Here is a 17,352-nt window from a genome sequence, read left to right as displayed (position 1 = left end):
TGCAGTTGACGTGCTGACCACATCATGGGAGGGTGACGTACGCAGGCTCTTCCTACCTTGCATGAGGTGCAGCGGGTGCTCACTCAAGAGTGGAAAATGGCTTCCTGGAAATTGTTCTCACTAGAACTGACACCTTGTGTCCTTCACTATGACCAGCTCAAAACACGTCTCAGATCCAACCTCCCGGACACAAGGTGACTAAAATCTGTGCTGACGAGAAAGACTTTTCATGTATTTCTGTTGTTTTTATCTGTGTTTCAAACTCTTCTCCGTGTATAATATGCGAAATGTCTAATAGGTATTATGAACGTTGTCAGAGCAATTGTGACGAATAAACCATTAAGATGTTTTATGCTTGTATTTCTAGTATGACAGCAGAACCAGTTTAAATGATTTAAATACCCAGGGAAGGATTATGCAATTATTTACAATCTTAGAACTGTTCTTCATCAGCAAAACCCACGACATGTCAGTTCTGGATTTTTGTCATTTTATGTACAATTTGTCTCATGACCTGAGATTCCAGAGTCCCAGCATATGGTTCGCTCTCTCTCTGTCTCTCTGCCTCCCTCATTTTAAATTGTATGGAAATATCCAGTAACATAATGCTATAAAAAATCAAGTGTCCCCCAGTACTTTGGGAAACCGAGGTGGGTGGATAAACGGAGGTCGGGAGTTCGAGACCTCCCTGGCCAACTTAGAGAAACCATGTCTCTGCTAAACATACAAAAATTAGCCATGCCTGGTGGTGGGCACCTGTCATGCCAGCTACTCAAGAGGCTGAGGCAGGAGAATCGCTTGAACCTGGGAGGCGGAAGTTGCAGTGAGCCGAGATTCTGCCACTGGAGTCCAGCCTGGGTGACAGAGCGAGACTCTGCCTGAAGAAACATAAAAAAAGCGTAGCAAATAGCGTATAATAAGAAACTAGAGGACTCCAGCTACCAAATTGTAAGGGTTTGTATAAGCCTACGGAATGTGCAGCATCCTCAAGAGAGTGAACGCAGAGAGCCCCTTATTGGAAAACAGTGTCTAAAATACATCCGTGCACACACAGTCCCGTTAGAATTGACAAAGGCTGCCGTGTGGTTTAAGGAGGAATAGAATGTCTTCTCCATAGATAACATGGGCCCAAGGGTTACGCATAGAAAAAAATAAATCTAAACGTACTCTCACACTATAAACCACTTCTTGTTTTTAATCTTGTTGTAAATTTTTTATGATTTATATTTAAAATTGAGAAATAAAAGTGAGATACAATCGTCCTTCACTAATCGTGGGTGATTGGTTTTAGGATCTCGGCTCAGATACCACTGTCTGCAGGTGCTCAAGCCTCTTACATGAAATGGCACAGGGTTTGCATATAATCCATGTTCATCCTCCTGTATACATGAAATCATCTCTAGATTACTTATAATTCCTGACACAGCCTACACACCATTCCATTTGTGTCCATTCAATATAGTTTTGCTTTTTGAAACTTTGTGGATTTTTTCTCTGAATATTTTCGGTTTATACTTGGTTCAATAAACACCTGTAAACCCCACAGGTCTGGAGGAGCGACTGTGTATTTATAGTATGAAGATGATGTGTGGACATGTGTCCCCGTGGAGATCAGACTAACAAGGCCTATGACTCTACAAATGTTTCATCTTGGAATGGCTCTGCCAGTTTTCCAGGTGTGCAGAGAGTAGGAATATTACTTGTTCATCTGATTCACGATCCTTGCAACCTCCTATGTGCTGCATCTTTGGATGGAAATTGGAGTCCCAGAGACAAATCAGGCTCCGCCTGCTTCCAGAAGCTCAGATTCCAGGGGGTGAGAACCCAGTGGAGAACATATGGGGTTATATGGACATAGTAATGATAACACCAGAAACTTTAGGCAAAAAAAGAGTCACCTATAGAATGAGGGCAGTCACGTTTATTTGAAGAGGAGAGAGCTACATAGAAATCACAACAAATTTTTATAAGGTTTACTGATGACAGAAGACTGAAAAATCGTCTGAGGGGAGGTGGAACAGCATGAGGGAAGGTGGAACAGCATGAGTCTAAGTGCCGTGTTAAGACGGAGCCTCTTGTATGTTTGGAATTGTGAGTTCCTCAGTGTGACTGCAGTCTCAGGTAGGACTAGGAAGTAAGCCAGTTAGGTTGGAGAGGTGGGCAGGGGTCAAGTGAAATGGAGAATTGTGGGCTAAGCAAAGGAGTGTGTTTTCTCTCCAGCAGGCAGTGGGAACCGCAGACATTGGTAAGCAAGACAGAGCCAGCAGATTTGTGGTGTGAGGAAGAGCAATGCTCTAAGATGCAGAGTCGAGATTTCAGATTCCAGCTGCTGGTACATTGGAGCTGTGAAGCCGGTTTTGAGACAGGGCTGTGGTCTCCCTAGGAGACCCCCTCCAGGCCTGTCTGTGGTGCTCGTGGGCAGGAGACAGTGATCTGGGCTCAGCATCTGGAAGCTCTATGTACACGCTGGTATCTGTTGGGGGTCTCCTGGGCCTCTGAGAAGGGCGAGTGATTTTTCCCCGTGTGAAAACGCAGTGATCCAACTGTGCGTATGTCACCTCCTGAGGGTCTTGTTCTTCAGAGTCCTGGAGAGAGGGAAATGTTGAGTGAGGGAGGGGACTCACATTCTTCAGGACTATTAGGGAATAAGACTATATCCATGAGGCTGCCTTAGGAGGACTATCTCCCTGTTCATTGTTCTGTCCCCAGCAGGCTCTTGGTCCATTACAGCAGCATCTGTAGGAGACGGAGTCATCAAAAGAGCTGGGAGGGCACGTCTGGGTCCTCATTTCATGTGCAGATACTAACTCACAGCGGGAAACTGTAGGTACCTGAGGTCCCTCAGCTGCCAACAGCCAGACTCAGACATTCTGTCTCTCTGAGTGCAAGGCCCATCCCATGAAGAGCTGTCAGTTCCCATCCCAGTGATTCTGCCTCCCACTTTCTGCCTGTCATGGAACCTTCTCCTGGATGTCAGTGGCTGCAGGGACATGAGGATACAGTTGAGAATCAGGCAATGGTCTGTGAGCTGAAGGCAGGGACAGGGTGTCTGGTGCTCTCTCTAGAAAGCTCTGCCTCTGTGGCTCCTGCCTTGGGCCAGAGACCATCCTGCCGGTGAGAAACACACACCTGCGTGCTCCCATCCCTCCTCATCCTCCCTCCCCACACGGCCCTGAGGTCTCTGGCCTCTGCTTCGTGAGACTTACTCTTTTTGTCGGAGCACCAGCGACGAAGGAGAAAGAAGAGGAGGATGGTGAAGATGATGGTGGCCACCGAGTACCTAATCACAATAGGCAGGTGTCTGGTGATACCTGGAGGAAGATGGAAATCCAATGAGAAGCTCACCATAGCAGTTCCTCTTTGTGGATTGTCTCTCATTTCTTGGTTGCCAGGCAACCCCATAAAACATCTCTTTAGGACAAGCACTGACGTGGTGGGAGACCGAGCTTTCTCCTGGTTTCTCAGTTATAGTTTTCATAATAACCACAGAATGTGCCGATGAGACACCTGCTATCGTATGGATATTTGACCCCCCGAAGCTTCACTTTGAAATTTAACCCTGAGTGTGGGAGGTTGGGCCAATCGGGAGGTGTTTGGATGATGGGGCTGGATCCATCATGAATAGATTAATGCTGCCCCACACGACAGGGTTAGCACGTTCTCCCTCTATTAGTACTCTGGAGAGTTGTTCTTAAAAAGAGCTTGGAAGCTCCATCACACCCCGTTTCTCCCTGTCTTGCTGTGTGATCTCGGTGGTCTCTGCACATGTAGGCCCCCGTCTCTTCTACCAGAGTAGGAGCAGCCTGAGGCCACAGCCAGAAATAGATGCTGGTGTCCTGCCTCTTGTACACCTTGCAGAACCGTGAGTCAACCAATTCTCTTTTCTGTAGAAGTTACCCAGGCTCAAGTGTTCTTTCACAGCCTCAAAAAGGGACTAAGACGGCAACATCCTGAGATCAGGAGGAACGTCCCAGAACAGCTGGGCTGTCTTCCTGTTCTTCCCAGAGGAGGACGTCATGCAGTGCTTTAGCTCAGTGCTTCCTGTGGCTCCAGGGTACAAAACCCAGGCTGGGCTGCTTTCTGGGTTTCCCCAGCTGCAGTGCAAATGGGGTGACTCCATATGTCTCGAGCAGCTTTTCTGAGCCTTGGGGGACTGGCTCACACTGAAATGCAGGCTTCTGTTGTCACTTGCTGGTTAGTTTTTACCTTCCCACGGTCTGTCTGTGTCTCTTAATGTGATAGGAAGTAGGCGTGAGGTGGGGGATTTGGGTGAGGGGGCAAGTTTTATGCCATGAACAGAGAACTTTCTCTATTCCAGGGCCTGTGCTGGTGGGTTCGGGGGCCTTTCATATTTTCCGTATGATCTCAGGCTCACAGAAAGCAAACAGAGAAGACGTTTTTGGCTGATTTTCTAATGGATAAGATAAAGGATGAAAGAAGTCATTATAGAGAAACAGAAAAATGATAATTGGGATTGAAGTGCTTTTGTCATTCGTGTATGTTATATGACATTTATGAGTTTTGTATTTTTATTTTTTATGATGGGGTCTCACTCTGTCACCCAGGGTGTAGTCCAATGACGCAATCTCGGCTCACTGAAACCTCTGCCTCCCGGGTGGAAGCCATTCTCCTCCTTCAGCCTCCCGAATAGCTGGTATTACAGGCTTGTGCCACCACACCCAGCTAGTTTTTGTTTATTTAGTAGAGTTGGGTTTGACCATGTTGTCTGGGCTGTTCTTGAACTCCTGACCTCAATGGATCCATCCGCCTCAGCCTCCCAAAATGTTGGGTTACAGGTGTGAGCCACCGTTCACAACCTTGCGTGTTATATTATAGTAAGTCTCTTCCTTTGCACCACGCCTCATGTATCAATCAGTCCTCTGCCAGGTATTGATTTACATGTAGGAAAAATAAATCTCAGAAAGAAATTAATGAAGTGAAGATTGAACAATTAGGAAAAATCAAACCAGGCAAGCCCTCCCTGCGAAGTATTCTACCTCACATAGACATCTTGTATCCATCCACTTCATTCATTTAGTGTCTAAATACACAACACATTTCACCAGTGAGGTGGGAATTGCCTTTTCCACAGTCTCCTAGATTCCAGTTATGCACCTGGGCCTCCCTTATGTTCATGTCAGTCACTATTAATCATGTAGGGATTCCTAGTTAGCCTGAGGTGAATCCAAGGGCTGTGCGTATAAAACACACACTCCTTGTCCTCCTTAGTTTCCTGTGTGCCCAGTGTGCTCTCTGTCTCTCTTCAGTGGTCTTGTAATTCTCCCCATCTCATTCCCAGCACTTCAGGCAGAGCCTCTTCCTTCCACATAAGATTGTTTTCACCTTTGTGCCTTCACAGCTGACTGCTGTGTGTGGAAACTCCTTCCGCCAGTCTTCTGGGGATTTCAGTCTATTTTTTTCATTAAGATCACAAGTACTATTTGATCAGTGAGAACTTCTCTGTGACCTGAAATCATACACACAGCATTATCTGTTATTTAGTTTAAATTCTGGTTGGGTGCCGTGGTTCACGCCTATAATCCGAGCACTTTGGGAGGCTGAGGCGGTCGGATTACTTTAGATTGGGAGTTGGGATAGACTGGGCAACATGGTGAAACATCGTCTCTACCAAAAAACTACAAAAAGAATTAGCCAGGTGTGGCGGCAGGTGCCTGAATCCAAGCTACTTGAGAGGCTGAGGCAGAAGAATCACTTGAACCCAGGAGGTGGAGGTTGCAGTGAGCCAAGATCGTGACACTGCACTCCAGTGTACGGGATAGAGTGAGACTCTGTCTTAATAAAAATAAATAAAAAATAAAATAAATAAATAAGTAAATAAATAAATAGATTTTATGCACAGATATTTCCCAATAGATCAGCCATCTAAAGTTCCACTTGTGCATTCATTTTCTTTCCTCTCGTTTACCCGTCTGCAACGTCAGTGTCCCAAGAGCACAGGCCAAATGCATCCTGTTTACTATTTGTGGAAGACAGGAGAATCCACTCCACCCCAAAAATGTCCCTGTCCTAGCCTTCATACCTTGTGAATATGTGATTTTACATGGAGAGGAGGAATGAAGATTGCAGATGGAATTATGGTTGCTAATCAGCTGAACTGAAAAGGAGGGTATCCTGGATGATATTAGGGAGATGATGATGGATTATCTTGGTGAATGCAATATAATCCCGAAGTCCTTAAAAGATGAGAAAGAAGGCAGAGGAACGTTCAGAGAAAGAGGCGTGGACAAGGAAGAAGGGTCTGAGTGATGCCCTGTGAGACGTGACCAGTCTTTGTGGGTTTTGAGGAAGGAGGAAGGGGACCAGGAGCCAAGGACCGTGGGAGCCTCTAGAAACTGGGACATGTGAAGAGCAGATTCTCGCCTGGAACCTTCGGAGGGAAGGCAGCCTTGCTGTCACCTTGATTTTAGCCCAGTGAGGTGCATTTCATCCTTTGAGCTACAGCACTGTAAGATAATTAAAAAGCCGTTTTGTTTTCATCCACCAATTTTGTGGAAATTTGTTATGGCAACAATAGGAAAGGATTCTGACTGCACAGCCTCAGCATGGGGCCATGGCTGAATGAGTCGGTGAGTCGAAGTGTGCGTGCATGAGCTCTGTTCTCTGTTACTCAAGGCTCTTGCTCTGCTGAGTCAGCCAGGGTTGCCTCATGACCAACAGGAGCTCATTCCTTGGCAAGTGGAACTTCTCTAAAACACCTCACCCTCATTAGATGTTCCCTTCCCTTCCCTCTTTCAAGCCCCCAGGAATTTATCCTCCAGTTAGGAATGCAGGGAGAACAAACACTGCATTTTTCCTGAGAAGGATGTCAGATTTGCAATCATTCTTCCAGCATGTAGGAGGTCTCAGCCGCAGAAGATTAGAGACTAAGAGAGTTCACTGAGCCCTGTGCTGGGCCAAGATCCCTTTTGCTTTTGGAGTGTCTGGAGTTCAGAGAGATGGTGGAAGACAGGCCCACAGTCAGAGCTGGGAGGTGCTGAGCCAAGGCTTGTATCCAAGGCTTCCACCTCTCCAGGTTTCCAAAAGTAGAGATTAGAGGGATTCTTTACTCACCGGTTTTGCAGCTTGGTTCAGTGGGTGAAGGCCAACTACTTGAAGGGTTTCCTAGAATAGAGACAGAAGAGAGGTGAGGAAATGAGGGTGCCTGTCCTCTACTCAAGGGAAATCTTTGAGGTTGGTTCACGGCGAACACTCTGTTATCCAACACTGGGTTCTGGGAGTCCTGGGATCCTCTTCTCCACAATTTTTGTATGTGTTGCCCATTGTCTCGAGAGTTTAAGGTATATAGAGAAAATAGGAACATCACATTACCTGACTTAAAAATATGTTACAGAGCTGTAGTAAGCAAAACAGCATGACGTTGGCATAAAGAGAAGAGCATAGAACGATGGAGAAAAATGAAGAACACAGATATAATCTGTGTGTCTACTTTCAATGGCTTTTTTTCTTTTCTTTTCTTTTCTTTTTTTTTGTGATGGAATCTTGCTCTGTTACTCAGGCTGGAGTGCAGAGGTGCAATCACGGCTCACAGCAACCTCTGTCTCCTGAATTCAAGCAATTTTCTTGCCTCAGACTCTCGAGTAGTGGTATTACAGGCGCTGACCACCATGCTCAGCTAATTTTTGTACTTTTAGTGGAGACAGGGTTTACTATGTTGGCCAGGCGGGCCTCGAACTCCTGGTCTCAGGTGATCCACCCACCTTGGCCTCTGACAGTGCTGGGACTGCAGGTGTGAGACACCATGCCCAGCCAATCCGATGCATTTTGACAAAGGTGTCAAGAACCTACAATCAGGAATGGACAGTCTTTTCAATAAACGATGCGGGGAAAACTGCTTATCTACATGCAGGGAATGAAATTGCACCTCTACCTCTCCCCATTCACAAAAGTGAAATCAAAAAGCATTAAATACATGAGTTTAAGTCCTGAACCTATGAAACACATAGAAGAAAATATTGGGGAAATGCTTCAGGACATTTGTCTGAGAAAAGACATTTTATTTAAAACCTCAGAAACACAAGTAATCAAAGCAAAAAAATGAACCATAGGGATTACATCAAACTAAGCAGCTTCTGCACTGCAAAACAAGCAACCAACAAAGTGAAGAGACAACCCACAGAATGGGAGCCAATATTTGCAGACTATGCATCTGAGACGGAATTTATAACTGGAAATATAAGAAGTTCATATAACTCAATAAAACAAATAATTTAATTAAAAAATGAGCAAAAGTCCTGAACAGACATTTCTCCACAAATAAAACATATATGTGGCCATCATGTGTATGAAAGTGTTTAGTATCACTCATCATCAGAGAAATACAAATGAAAAATCACAATGAATTTTCATCTCACCCCATTAAAATGGCTTTTATCCATATGACAAGCAAAACAAATGCTGGCAAGATGGTAGAGAAAGGAGAATCCTGGTACCCTGTTGGTAGGAAGGTAAATTAGTACAGCCATTATGCAGAAAAGTATGGAAGTTCTTTAAAAAACTAAAAAGAGGCTGGGCATGGTGGCTCATGCCTGTAATCCCAGCACTTTGAGGTCAGGAGTTTGAGAGCGGCCTGGCCAACATGGGGAAACCCTGTTTGTACTAAAAAATACGAAACGTAGCTAGGCGTTGTGGCGTACACCTGTAATCCCAGCTCCCAGGGAGGCTGAGGCAGAAGAATCATTTGAATCCAGGAGGCCTCTGCCTCCCAGGAGGTTGCAATGAGCCTAGATTGTGTCAGTTGCACTTCAGCCTGTTCTACAGAGGAAAGCTCTGCCTCAAAAACCAAAACCAAACAAAAACCAAACAAAAGACTAAAAAGAGAATTTTCATAGTATTCACAAATTCACTATTGGGTTTACATCCAAGGGAAAGGACACCAGTGTATCGAAGTTCTATCTGCACTCCCATGACTGTTCCAGCACAGTTCACAGTAGCCAAGATGTGGAGACAACCTACCTGCCCCTCAGTGGGTGAACGGATAGAGAGAATGTAGTACATACACACAGTGGAGACTACTCATCCATAGAGACATTAACATCCTGCCATTTGCAGCCACATGGATGGAACTGGAGCTCATTACAAAGATTCCCATTTCTCACCCTTATGCAAGAGCTCTAAAGTGGATCTCAAGAAGGTAGAGAGTAGAATGGTGGCTACCAGAGGCCAGGAAGGAAATGGTGGAGGGTAAAAACAACACAAAACAAAAACCAGAACAGAATATAAATGTATTTATGACCCCTAGACTTTACACTTAAAAAAGGTAAAGGTGGTCAATTTTATAGGTATTTTTAACCTCAACAATTATTTTTTCAAATGAAAAGGAAAGGGTGTATGGGTTCCTGGTGATGATATGTCTGTGTGAGTGAGAGGCCGGGATGGGCTTCTGGGAAATGAGTAAGATTGAGGGGCTGAGGGAACCTCTGATCTCCCCAAACTGAGCCCAGTCTCCCTCCTCTGGGTCTGTCCTGACCAGTTTCTCCATCTGCCTGGGTGTCTGGAGCCCTGACCGCGGACCACCACGCAGGCCATGCAGGAGGGTTTGGAGGTGCCCTCTCTGCCATCCTGCGTCCTGATCCCGCCCTCACACCGAAGGTTGGTCTTCTCTCTGAACCTGTCCATGCTTCTCTCCATCATCAGCAGCAGGTTCCTCAGCTATGGCTCTGGGATCATAAGACATGGGACAGGCATGGGGTTTCCTCACCTGTGACAGAAACGGACAGTGGGTCACTCGGGTCTGACCACTGGTAGGGTGCGGTACGGAAAGAACCGAAGCATCTGTAGGTTCCTCCGTGGGTGGCAGGGCCCAGAGGGAAGTCGGCCTGGAATGTTCTGTTGACGCTTTGCACTGCAGAGAGACTAAGTCCACGGGCCTCCCCCTCCCTGGATAGATGGTACATGTCAAACGAGTTCTGGGAGCTGCAGGACAAGGTCACGTTCTCTCCTGCCTGAACCGTGGGGCCCGGCTGGGCTGAGAGAGAAGGTTTCTCATATAGACCTGGAAGGAGAAGAGGCAGTTTCTTCAGGGAGGTTCTTCCCTGTCACAGCTCCCCTCACATCTGAGCTGAGAACTCACTCCTCTGATCTATGACCTAATGCTCTCTGTCACCCTCCACCCCGTCTCTCTTCATGTCTGTTTCCTCCTTCCACTTTCTCTGTCTCTCTAGGTCTCTGACCTCACTTCCCCAGCCTGAGGTGTGTTTTCCCTTTTTGTATTGTTTTCTTCTCTCTGATCCTCCTTGGATTGTTGACTTGATCTTCCTTTTTCTTTAATTCTGAGTTTCTCACTTTCTGTCTTGTTCATAACCCTCTGTACATTACTATTATCTATCGATGGATCTAACTATCTACTACCTGTCAATCTATCAATTATCTATCGGTAATCTATATCTATGTATCATGTATCTCTCTATCAATTGTCTGTTTCTCTATCTATCCACCATCTATCTATTATCTATATCTATGTATCATCTGTCTATTCCCTCTCTGTCTGCCTCTCTGTCTCTATGATTCATCTACGTATCTATGTACCTATCTATGTGTCTATCTATCTCTCTATCTATCTATCTATCCATTTATCTATCTATCTATCTATCTATCTATCTATCTATCGATCCATTTATCTATCTATCTATCTATGTAATCTATCATCATCATCGTTTCTATGTATCATCTATCAATCGCCATCTAAGTATCTATAACCCATCCACTACCTATCATCTACCTATTTATCATCTATCTATATCTATCTACCCATCTACCATCTGTCTCTTTCCATCTCCTTGTCTTTCTCTGCCTCTCAGTCTCTCTACTTCTATTTGGAATCTCTGCAATCCATCCCCACATCTTTATCTATCTCTGTCTTTGTGCCCCTCCCTCAGGGTTCTGATTTTGGAGCTTTTCTCTGCTTCCTTCCATCATTCTCTCCACTCCTCTGCCCTCTCTTCTGTCTCTTTATGTGTCTGTGAGTCTCTCAGTCCCCTTCCTCTGGCTCATTCTCTGTGTGTTTATGTCTTTGCTTTTTGATGTTCCTGATTTCTCTCTGTGTCTCTCAGTAATCGATCATATGTGGGATTATGTGGAATATGAGCCTCAGAATCCAGTGTGGGGACCCCAAGTACACACAGTATACAGGGGTTGGTGTTCTGGGGCCATGATGTCCTGGGACGATGACTCTCCACTGTACAGAAGGCAGAGGTGTCAGAACAAACACGGCATCTGTAGGTGCCACAAGGTCTGAGGCCACAGGGGCTGACTCAGGACAGAAATATGGGTGTCCTTGGGTTCTCCTGGTAGAAACGCTTTGTGGAGGTAAAACAGAAATGAAGTTTCTAACCTGTGCCAAGTCTCTGAGCAAAATCAGCACACAAGGACGCCACTCTCTGGGACATGTCTCTCTGTCTGGGTGTCCCCTTTAACTCTTTCTCTCTTTTCTACCTCCCTGTATGGCCCCTGTGTCTGTCCTCTGTTATGACACCTGGTCTGTACTTGTGTCTCCTGTTTCTCTGTCTCTGTTGGTACAGACCTCGCCAAGTCAGTCTCTCTCCATAAGAATCCCACACTCATCTTCCTCATGACCACCTGGGGCTTCCAAGTCCTGGATCATTCACTCTGTGTCCCAGTGACAATGAGAAGAATGTCCGGACACTCTCACCTGTGATCACGATGTCCAGGGTGTCACTGGGAGCTGACAACACATCGGGGGAGTGAGTGACAGAACCGTAGCATCTGTAGGTCCCTGCAAGGTCAGACGTCATGGAATTGATGGAGTAGTTGGCCTGGGAACCCCCACCATGGAGCTCTCCAACAAGGTGCAAGAGCTCCTCAAAGGTCACCTCACTGTGCAGAAAGAAGTGCCCAAACACGGTATCTGACGAACATTGTAGGGTGACCGTCTCTCCTGATTTCACCAGGGGACCTGGGAGGGCCAGGAGGGAAGGTTTTCTGTGGACTCCTAGAAAGAGAGGTTGTGAGTTTAGAAGGCGTCTGCCTTTGTCATCATATCCATGGCACCAGGAATGAGTGAGAGTTCCCCTCCCCGCTGTCTGTCTCTCTCCTCCCTCTCTGTGTCCCTCTGTCTTTTATCCCCTGGTGCAGGTCCATCCATCTGTGTCCCTCCCTCTTCTCTGTCCGTCTGTCTCTAGTAGCCTCGGACGCCCTTCCCACGGGGCTCAGCCTCATCTCTTAGGCTGCTGTATCTGTTTCCCACTCATCTCTTTCGTGCTGTCCATGTGGGGCTGGAAGAGGAACCACGGCCGGCTGCATGTCCAGGCTCTTAGCAGCCTGGTTCAATCTGTTTTGGACAAACTGGAGTCCCTGGCAGGAGGTATGAACTGATCAGTAACGCAGGCAGCAGTGTCCACACCCCCTGTTCCTGGTGGGGATTGGGAGCCTCTCCTGTCACGCCTGTGCCTTCTCCATGGCCTCAGCTTCCACAGGGTGGCTCCTGGTGCTGGTTCCAGGAGCATCGACCCCTCCCTATGTGGATGGAGCCTGGTGGTGGCATCAGCGTCCCGCCCTTCCTGATCTCGGGGTTGCCAACCTTCTCCTTGTTTGGTTTCTTTAATTAATTGATTAATTAATTTATTTTTGAGACAGAGTGTCACTTTTTCACCCAGGCTGGAGTGTAGTGGTGTGGTCTTGGCTCACTGCAACTTCTGCCTCCCGGATTCAAGCGATTGAATCCAGTCGTTGGTTTACTCGCGCCCACCACCATGCCCGGCTATCGTTTGGTTTCTTAACTTGTCTTTCACCATGTTCCTGTGTTGGTTTCCTGTTGCTGTGGCAGAAAATTATCCCAAACATGGTGGCAGGAGAGAACACACTGACCCCTTCCACTTTTAGAGTCAGAAATTGGATCCAGTTCTCCCTGGGCTAAAATCAAGGCGTCTACAGAACTGCGTTCCCTCTGGAGACTCAGCAGAGCGGTTCTCCTGACTTCTCCAGCCCGTAGAGGCCACCTGCCATTGTGGCTCATGGCCTTCCTCCACCTTCAAAGCCCACAGTGGCTGATGGAGTCTCCCACGACGCTGCTCTAACCCCCACTCTCCTCCTCCTCTCATTTGGTGCCTTGTGATTCCACTGAGCCCAGTGGGACAGTCCAGGCCGTCTCCCCATCTCAAGGTCAACTCATCAACAGCCTGAGCTCCATCTTCCCCTTCAGTCCCCTGCCCTATAGCATAAAGAGTCACAGGCTCCAGGGATTAGAATGTAGCCATATTGGGGACAGTTATTTTCCCATCACAGCACCCATTTCCCTGTATTCAATCCCCCTTTACCCCAAAGACAATCAGGTCCTGGGTGATGGGACCCTGGTGGACACCCCCTGCAGAAGCTCTGGGATTCAGGAGGTGGGACAAGGAGAAGCCCAGACAGGAGCCCTCTGACCTGTGACCATGATCGCCAGGGGTTCACTGAGTGCCGACCACTCAGTGGGGGAGTGCGGGTATGAACCCCGACATCTGTAGGTCCCTGCGTGTGCCTGGGTCGCAGGGCCCATGAGGAAGCTCTCCTGGAATATTCTGTTGTGGAAGATGGGAACGTGGCTTCTGTCGTCTTTGTACAGAGTGAAGTTGGTAAAGTTGTAAAGCCCACGACGATAGTAACACCGAAGAGTCACGTGTCCTCCCTGAGGCACCAGAGCGCTGGGCTGGACAGATAGGAAGGTCTTGTCCTGACCACCTGGGGGAGAAGGAGGGGCCGCCTTAGAGAGGAGGATGTGGAGCCGCCCCTCCCTCCCTGTGCTCAGAAGATTCTTCCCCTTTCCATGTTTCTAAGGCTCCTACCACACCTGGGTGTCCTGGGCTACAGGAAGGACCCATCCCACATAGACATGGCATCTCCCTACAACAAAGGTGTCAGCTGAGAACTTTGAACAAGTTCTTAATAAGGGACTCTTACTAGATTTTAACACTTCAAGATCACTCACATAAAACAACACAAAGTAGACACGGCATGGAGGGCATGTCTTTTGTGAATGGAATATCAGCCAGTGCATGAACCGAGCCCCCATCAGAAGATTTGGAATGTCAGGGTCATGCCTGTGGTTTCCCCACCTCTTCTGGTAGAATGACAGCAGCCACACTGCAGCCCTGACCGTCATGGAAACACTGGAGGGTGTGAGTTACACCTTTGTCCTCAGAGGACCTGCTGTTCCTAGCACTGCTTCCCTCCCTTCCTTAGTCGCTGACACCACTTCCTCCCTGCACACCTCAGCTTGGAGCACCCCAAGCTCACCCTGGTCTTCACAGAGCTTGACTTAGCCAAGGGTAAGAAAGGCCAGAGAGGACGAGGTCAGAAGTGTGAGCCGAGCACCCCAGGGTCTCCCCTTCTTAGTTTATGAGAGACTGTCTGACAGGAGTTCCCTCCTGTTTCAGGAAAATCCTCTTAGGTGGGGAGATGACACCCTAAGGTTTGGGGAAGGACTCACCCGTGTGTGGACAGGCCCTCTGGACCAAGAAGAACCCTGGAAAGAAAGATCATGATGGATGATCCATTTGCAGGCAAACCAGGGCCTCCCCTGCTGCCCCCACTGGGCTGTGCGTCTGGGCAGCCAGGCCCTTGCTGGGCTGAAGGTAAACTCACCCTGGCTGCCCACCTGCCCCCGCAGCAGAGATCTCAGCTGTGCAGAGACCCAGCCTCCTGATCCAGATCTGCACCCCAGGCCTCGATCTACACAACAGGCCCATATGTCCACTCCATGCTGATATCTCTACTCCAGAACCATATCTCCGCTCCAAACCCATATCTCCCCTCCAGGCTCATATCTCCACCCCAGGCCCATATCTCCAATCCAGGCCCATATCTCTACTCCAGGCTCATATCACAATTCCAGGCCCATGTCTCCATTCCAGGCCCATATCTCCACTCCAGGCTCCTATTTCCACTCCAGGTCCGGATCTCCTCCCCAAGCCCATATTTCTGCTCCAAACCCATATCTCCCCTCCAGGCTCATATGTCCCCTCCAGGCTCATATCTCCCCTCCAGGCTCCTATCTCCACTCCAGGCCCCTATCTCCACCCCAGGCCCATATCTCCTCTCCAGGCTCATATCTGCACTCCAGGCTCATATCTCCACTCCAACCCATATCTCCCCTCCAGGTTCATATCTCCCCTCCAGGCCCATATCTCCATTCCAGGCCCATATCTCCCCTCCAGGCTCCTATCTCCACTCCAGACCCATATCTCTACTCTAGGAACATATCTCCACTCCAGGCTCCTATCTCCACTCCAGCCTCCTATCTCCACTCCAGGCCCATATCTCCACTGCAGGCCCGTATCTCCATTCCATGCTCAAGTCTCTACTCCAGGATCCTATCTCTATTCCAGGTTCATATCTCTACTCCAGGCCCAAATCTCCACTCCAGGCCAATATCTCTATGCCAGGCCCATATCTCCACTCCAAGTCCATATCTCTGCTCCAGACCCATATCTCCACTCCAGGCCCATGTCTCCACTCCAGGCCCATATCTCCACTCCAGGATCATATCTCCGCTCCAGACCCATATCTCCACTCCACACCCATATCTCCACTCCAGGCTCATCCCTCCATGCCAGGCCCATGTCTCTATCCCAGGCCCATATCTCCACTCCAGGTCCATATCTCCACTCCGGGCCCCTATGTCTTACCCCAGACCCATATCTCCACTCCAGGATCATATCTCCGCTCCAGACCCATATCTCCACTCCACACCCATATCTCCACTCCAGGCTCATCCCTCCATGCCAGGCCCATGTCTCTATCCCAGGCCCATATCTCCACTCCAGGCCCATATCTCCACCCCAGGCCCATAACTCAACCTCCAGGCCCGTATCTCCACCCAGGCCCATATCTCTACTCCAGGCCCATATCTTCACCCCAGGCCCATAACTCAACCTCCAGGCCCAGATCTCCACTCCAGGCCCAGATCTCCACCCCAGTGCTTCCTCCGCCGATTCCCTTCCGGGACTCACCAACACACGCCACGCTGACGACCATGAGCGACGTGGTGCTGCCGGTGCAGACAGGCGGCCGCGCCCCAGCTCTGCTCAGCAGCGCACAGGATGTTATCTGGCGCCCTGCCCATGCAGTTGACGTGCTGACCACATCATGGGAGGTGACGTACGCAGGCTCTTCCTACCTTGCATGAGGTGCAGCGGGTGCTCACTCAAGAGTGCAAAATGGCTTCCTGGAAATTGTTCTCACTAGAACTGACACCTTGTGTCCTTCACTAGGACCAGCTCAAAACACGTCTCAGATCCAACCTCCTGGACATGAGGTGACTAAAATCTGTGCTGACGAGAAAGACTTTTCACGTATTTTTGTTGTTTTTATCTGTGTTTCAAACTCTTCTCCGTGTATAATATGCGAAATGTCTAATAGGTATTATGAACGTTGTCAGAGTAATTGTGATGAATAAACCATTAGGATGTTTCATGCTTGTATTTCTAGTATGACAGCAGAACCAGTTTAAATGATTTAAATACCCAGGGAAGGATTATGCAATTATGTACAATCTTAGAACTGTTCTTTATCAGCAAAACCCACATGTCAAATCTGGATTTTTGTCGTTTTATCTACAATTTGTCTCGTGACCCAAGAGTCCAGAGCCCCGAACTCATGGTTCGCTCTCTCTCTGTCTCTCTGCCTCCCTGATTTTAAATTGTATGGAAATATCCAGTAACACAATGCTATAGAAAATCAAGTGTCCCCCAGCACTTTGGGAGGCTAAGGTGGGTGGATCAACGGAGGTCTGGAGTTCGAGACCTCCCTGGCCAACTTAGTGAAACCATGTCTCTGCTAAACATACAAAAATTAGCTGTGCCTGGTGGTGGGCACCTGTAATGCCAGCTACTCAAGAGGCTGAGGCAGGAGAATCGCTTGAACCTGGGAGGCGGAAGTTGCAGTGAGCCAAGATTGTGGCACTGCAGTCCAGCCTGGGTGACAGAGCGAGACTCTGCCTGAAGAAATATAAAAAAAGCGTAGCAAATTGCCTATAATAAGAAACTAGAGGACTCCAGCTACCAAATTTTAAGGGGTTGTGTAAGCCTATGTAATATGCAGCATCCTCAAGAGAGTGAACGCAGAGAGCCCCTTACTGGAAAACAGTCTCTAAAATACATCCGTGAACACACAGTCCCGTTAGAGTTGACAAAGGCTGCCGTGTGGTTTAAGGAGGAATAGAATGTCTTCTCCATAGATAACATGGGCCCAAGGGTTACGCATAGAAAAAAATAAATCTACACGTATTCTCACACTATAAACCACTTCTTGTTTTTAATCTTGTTATTGTACATTTTTTATGATTGATATTTAAAACTGAGAAATAAAAGTTAGATACAGTCGTCCTTCACTATTCGT

The 17,352-nt window shown here is 47.8% G+C and overlaps 1 protein-coding gene across 1 annotated transcript; it reads right to left on the bottom strand.

The window, feature by feature from the left end:
• Positions 1-2,577: 2,577 nt before the first annotated feature.
• KIR3DL11 (killer immunoglobulin-like receptor KIR3DL11) lies at positions 2,578-15,997 on the bottom strand (the record flags this gene model as incomplete). Its single annotated transcript, NM_001318349.1, is given in 8 exon segments — positions 2,578-2,585; positions 3,207-3,311; positions 7,072-7,122; positions 9,719-10,012; positions 11,669-11,968; positions 13,402-13,695; positions 14,444-14,479; positions 15,966-15,997. Coding segments are annotated over 8 exon segments (1,120 nt in total), but the record flags the coding sequence as incomplete, so codon positions are not given.
• Between the last annotated feature and the right edge of the window lie 1,355 nt (positions 15,998-17,352).

Source organism: Macaca mulatta, chromosome 19, assembly GCF_049350105.2.
Source record: "Macaca mulatta isolate MMU2019108-1 chromosome 19, T2T-MMU8v2.0, whole genome shotgun sequence".
In the NCBI taxonomy this organism is placed as follows: Eukaryota; Metazoa; Chordata; class Mammalia; order Primates; family Cercopithecidae; genus Macaca; species Macaca mulatta.
The sequence above is the reverse complement of the archived record's forward strand: the minus strand, read 5'-3'. Positions and strand labels throughout refer to the sequence as shown.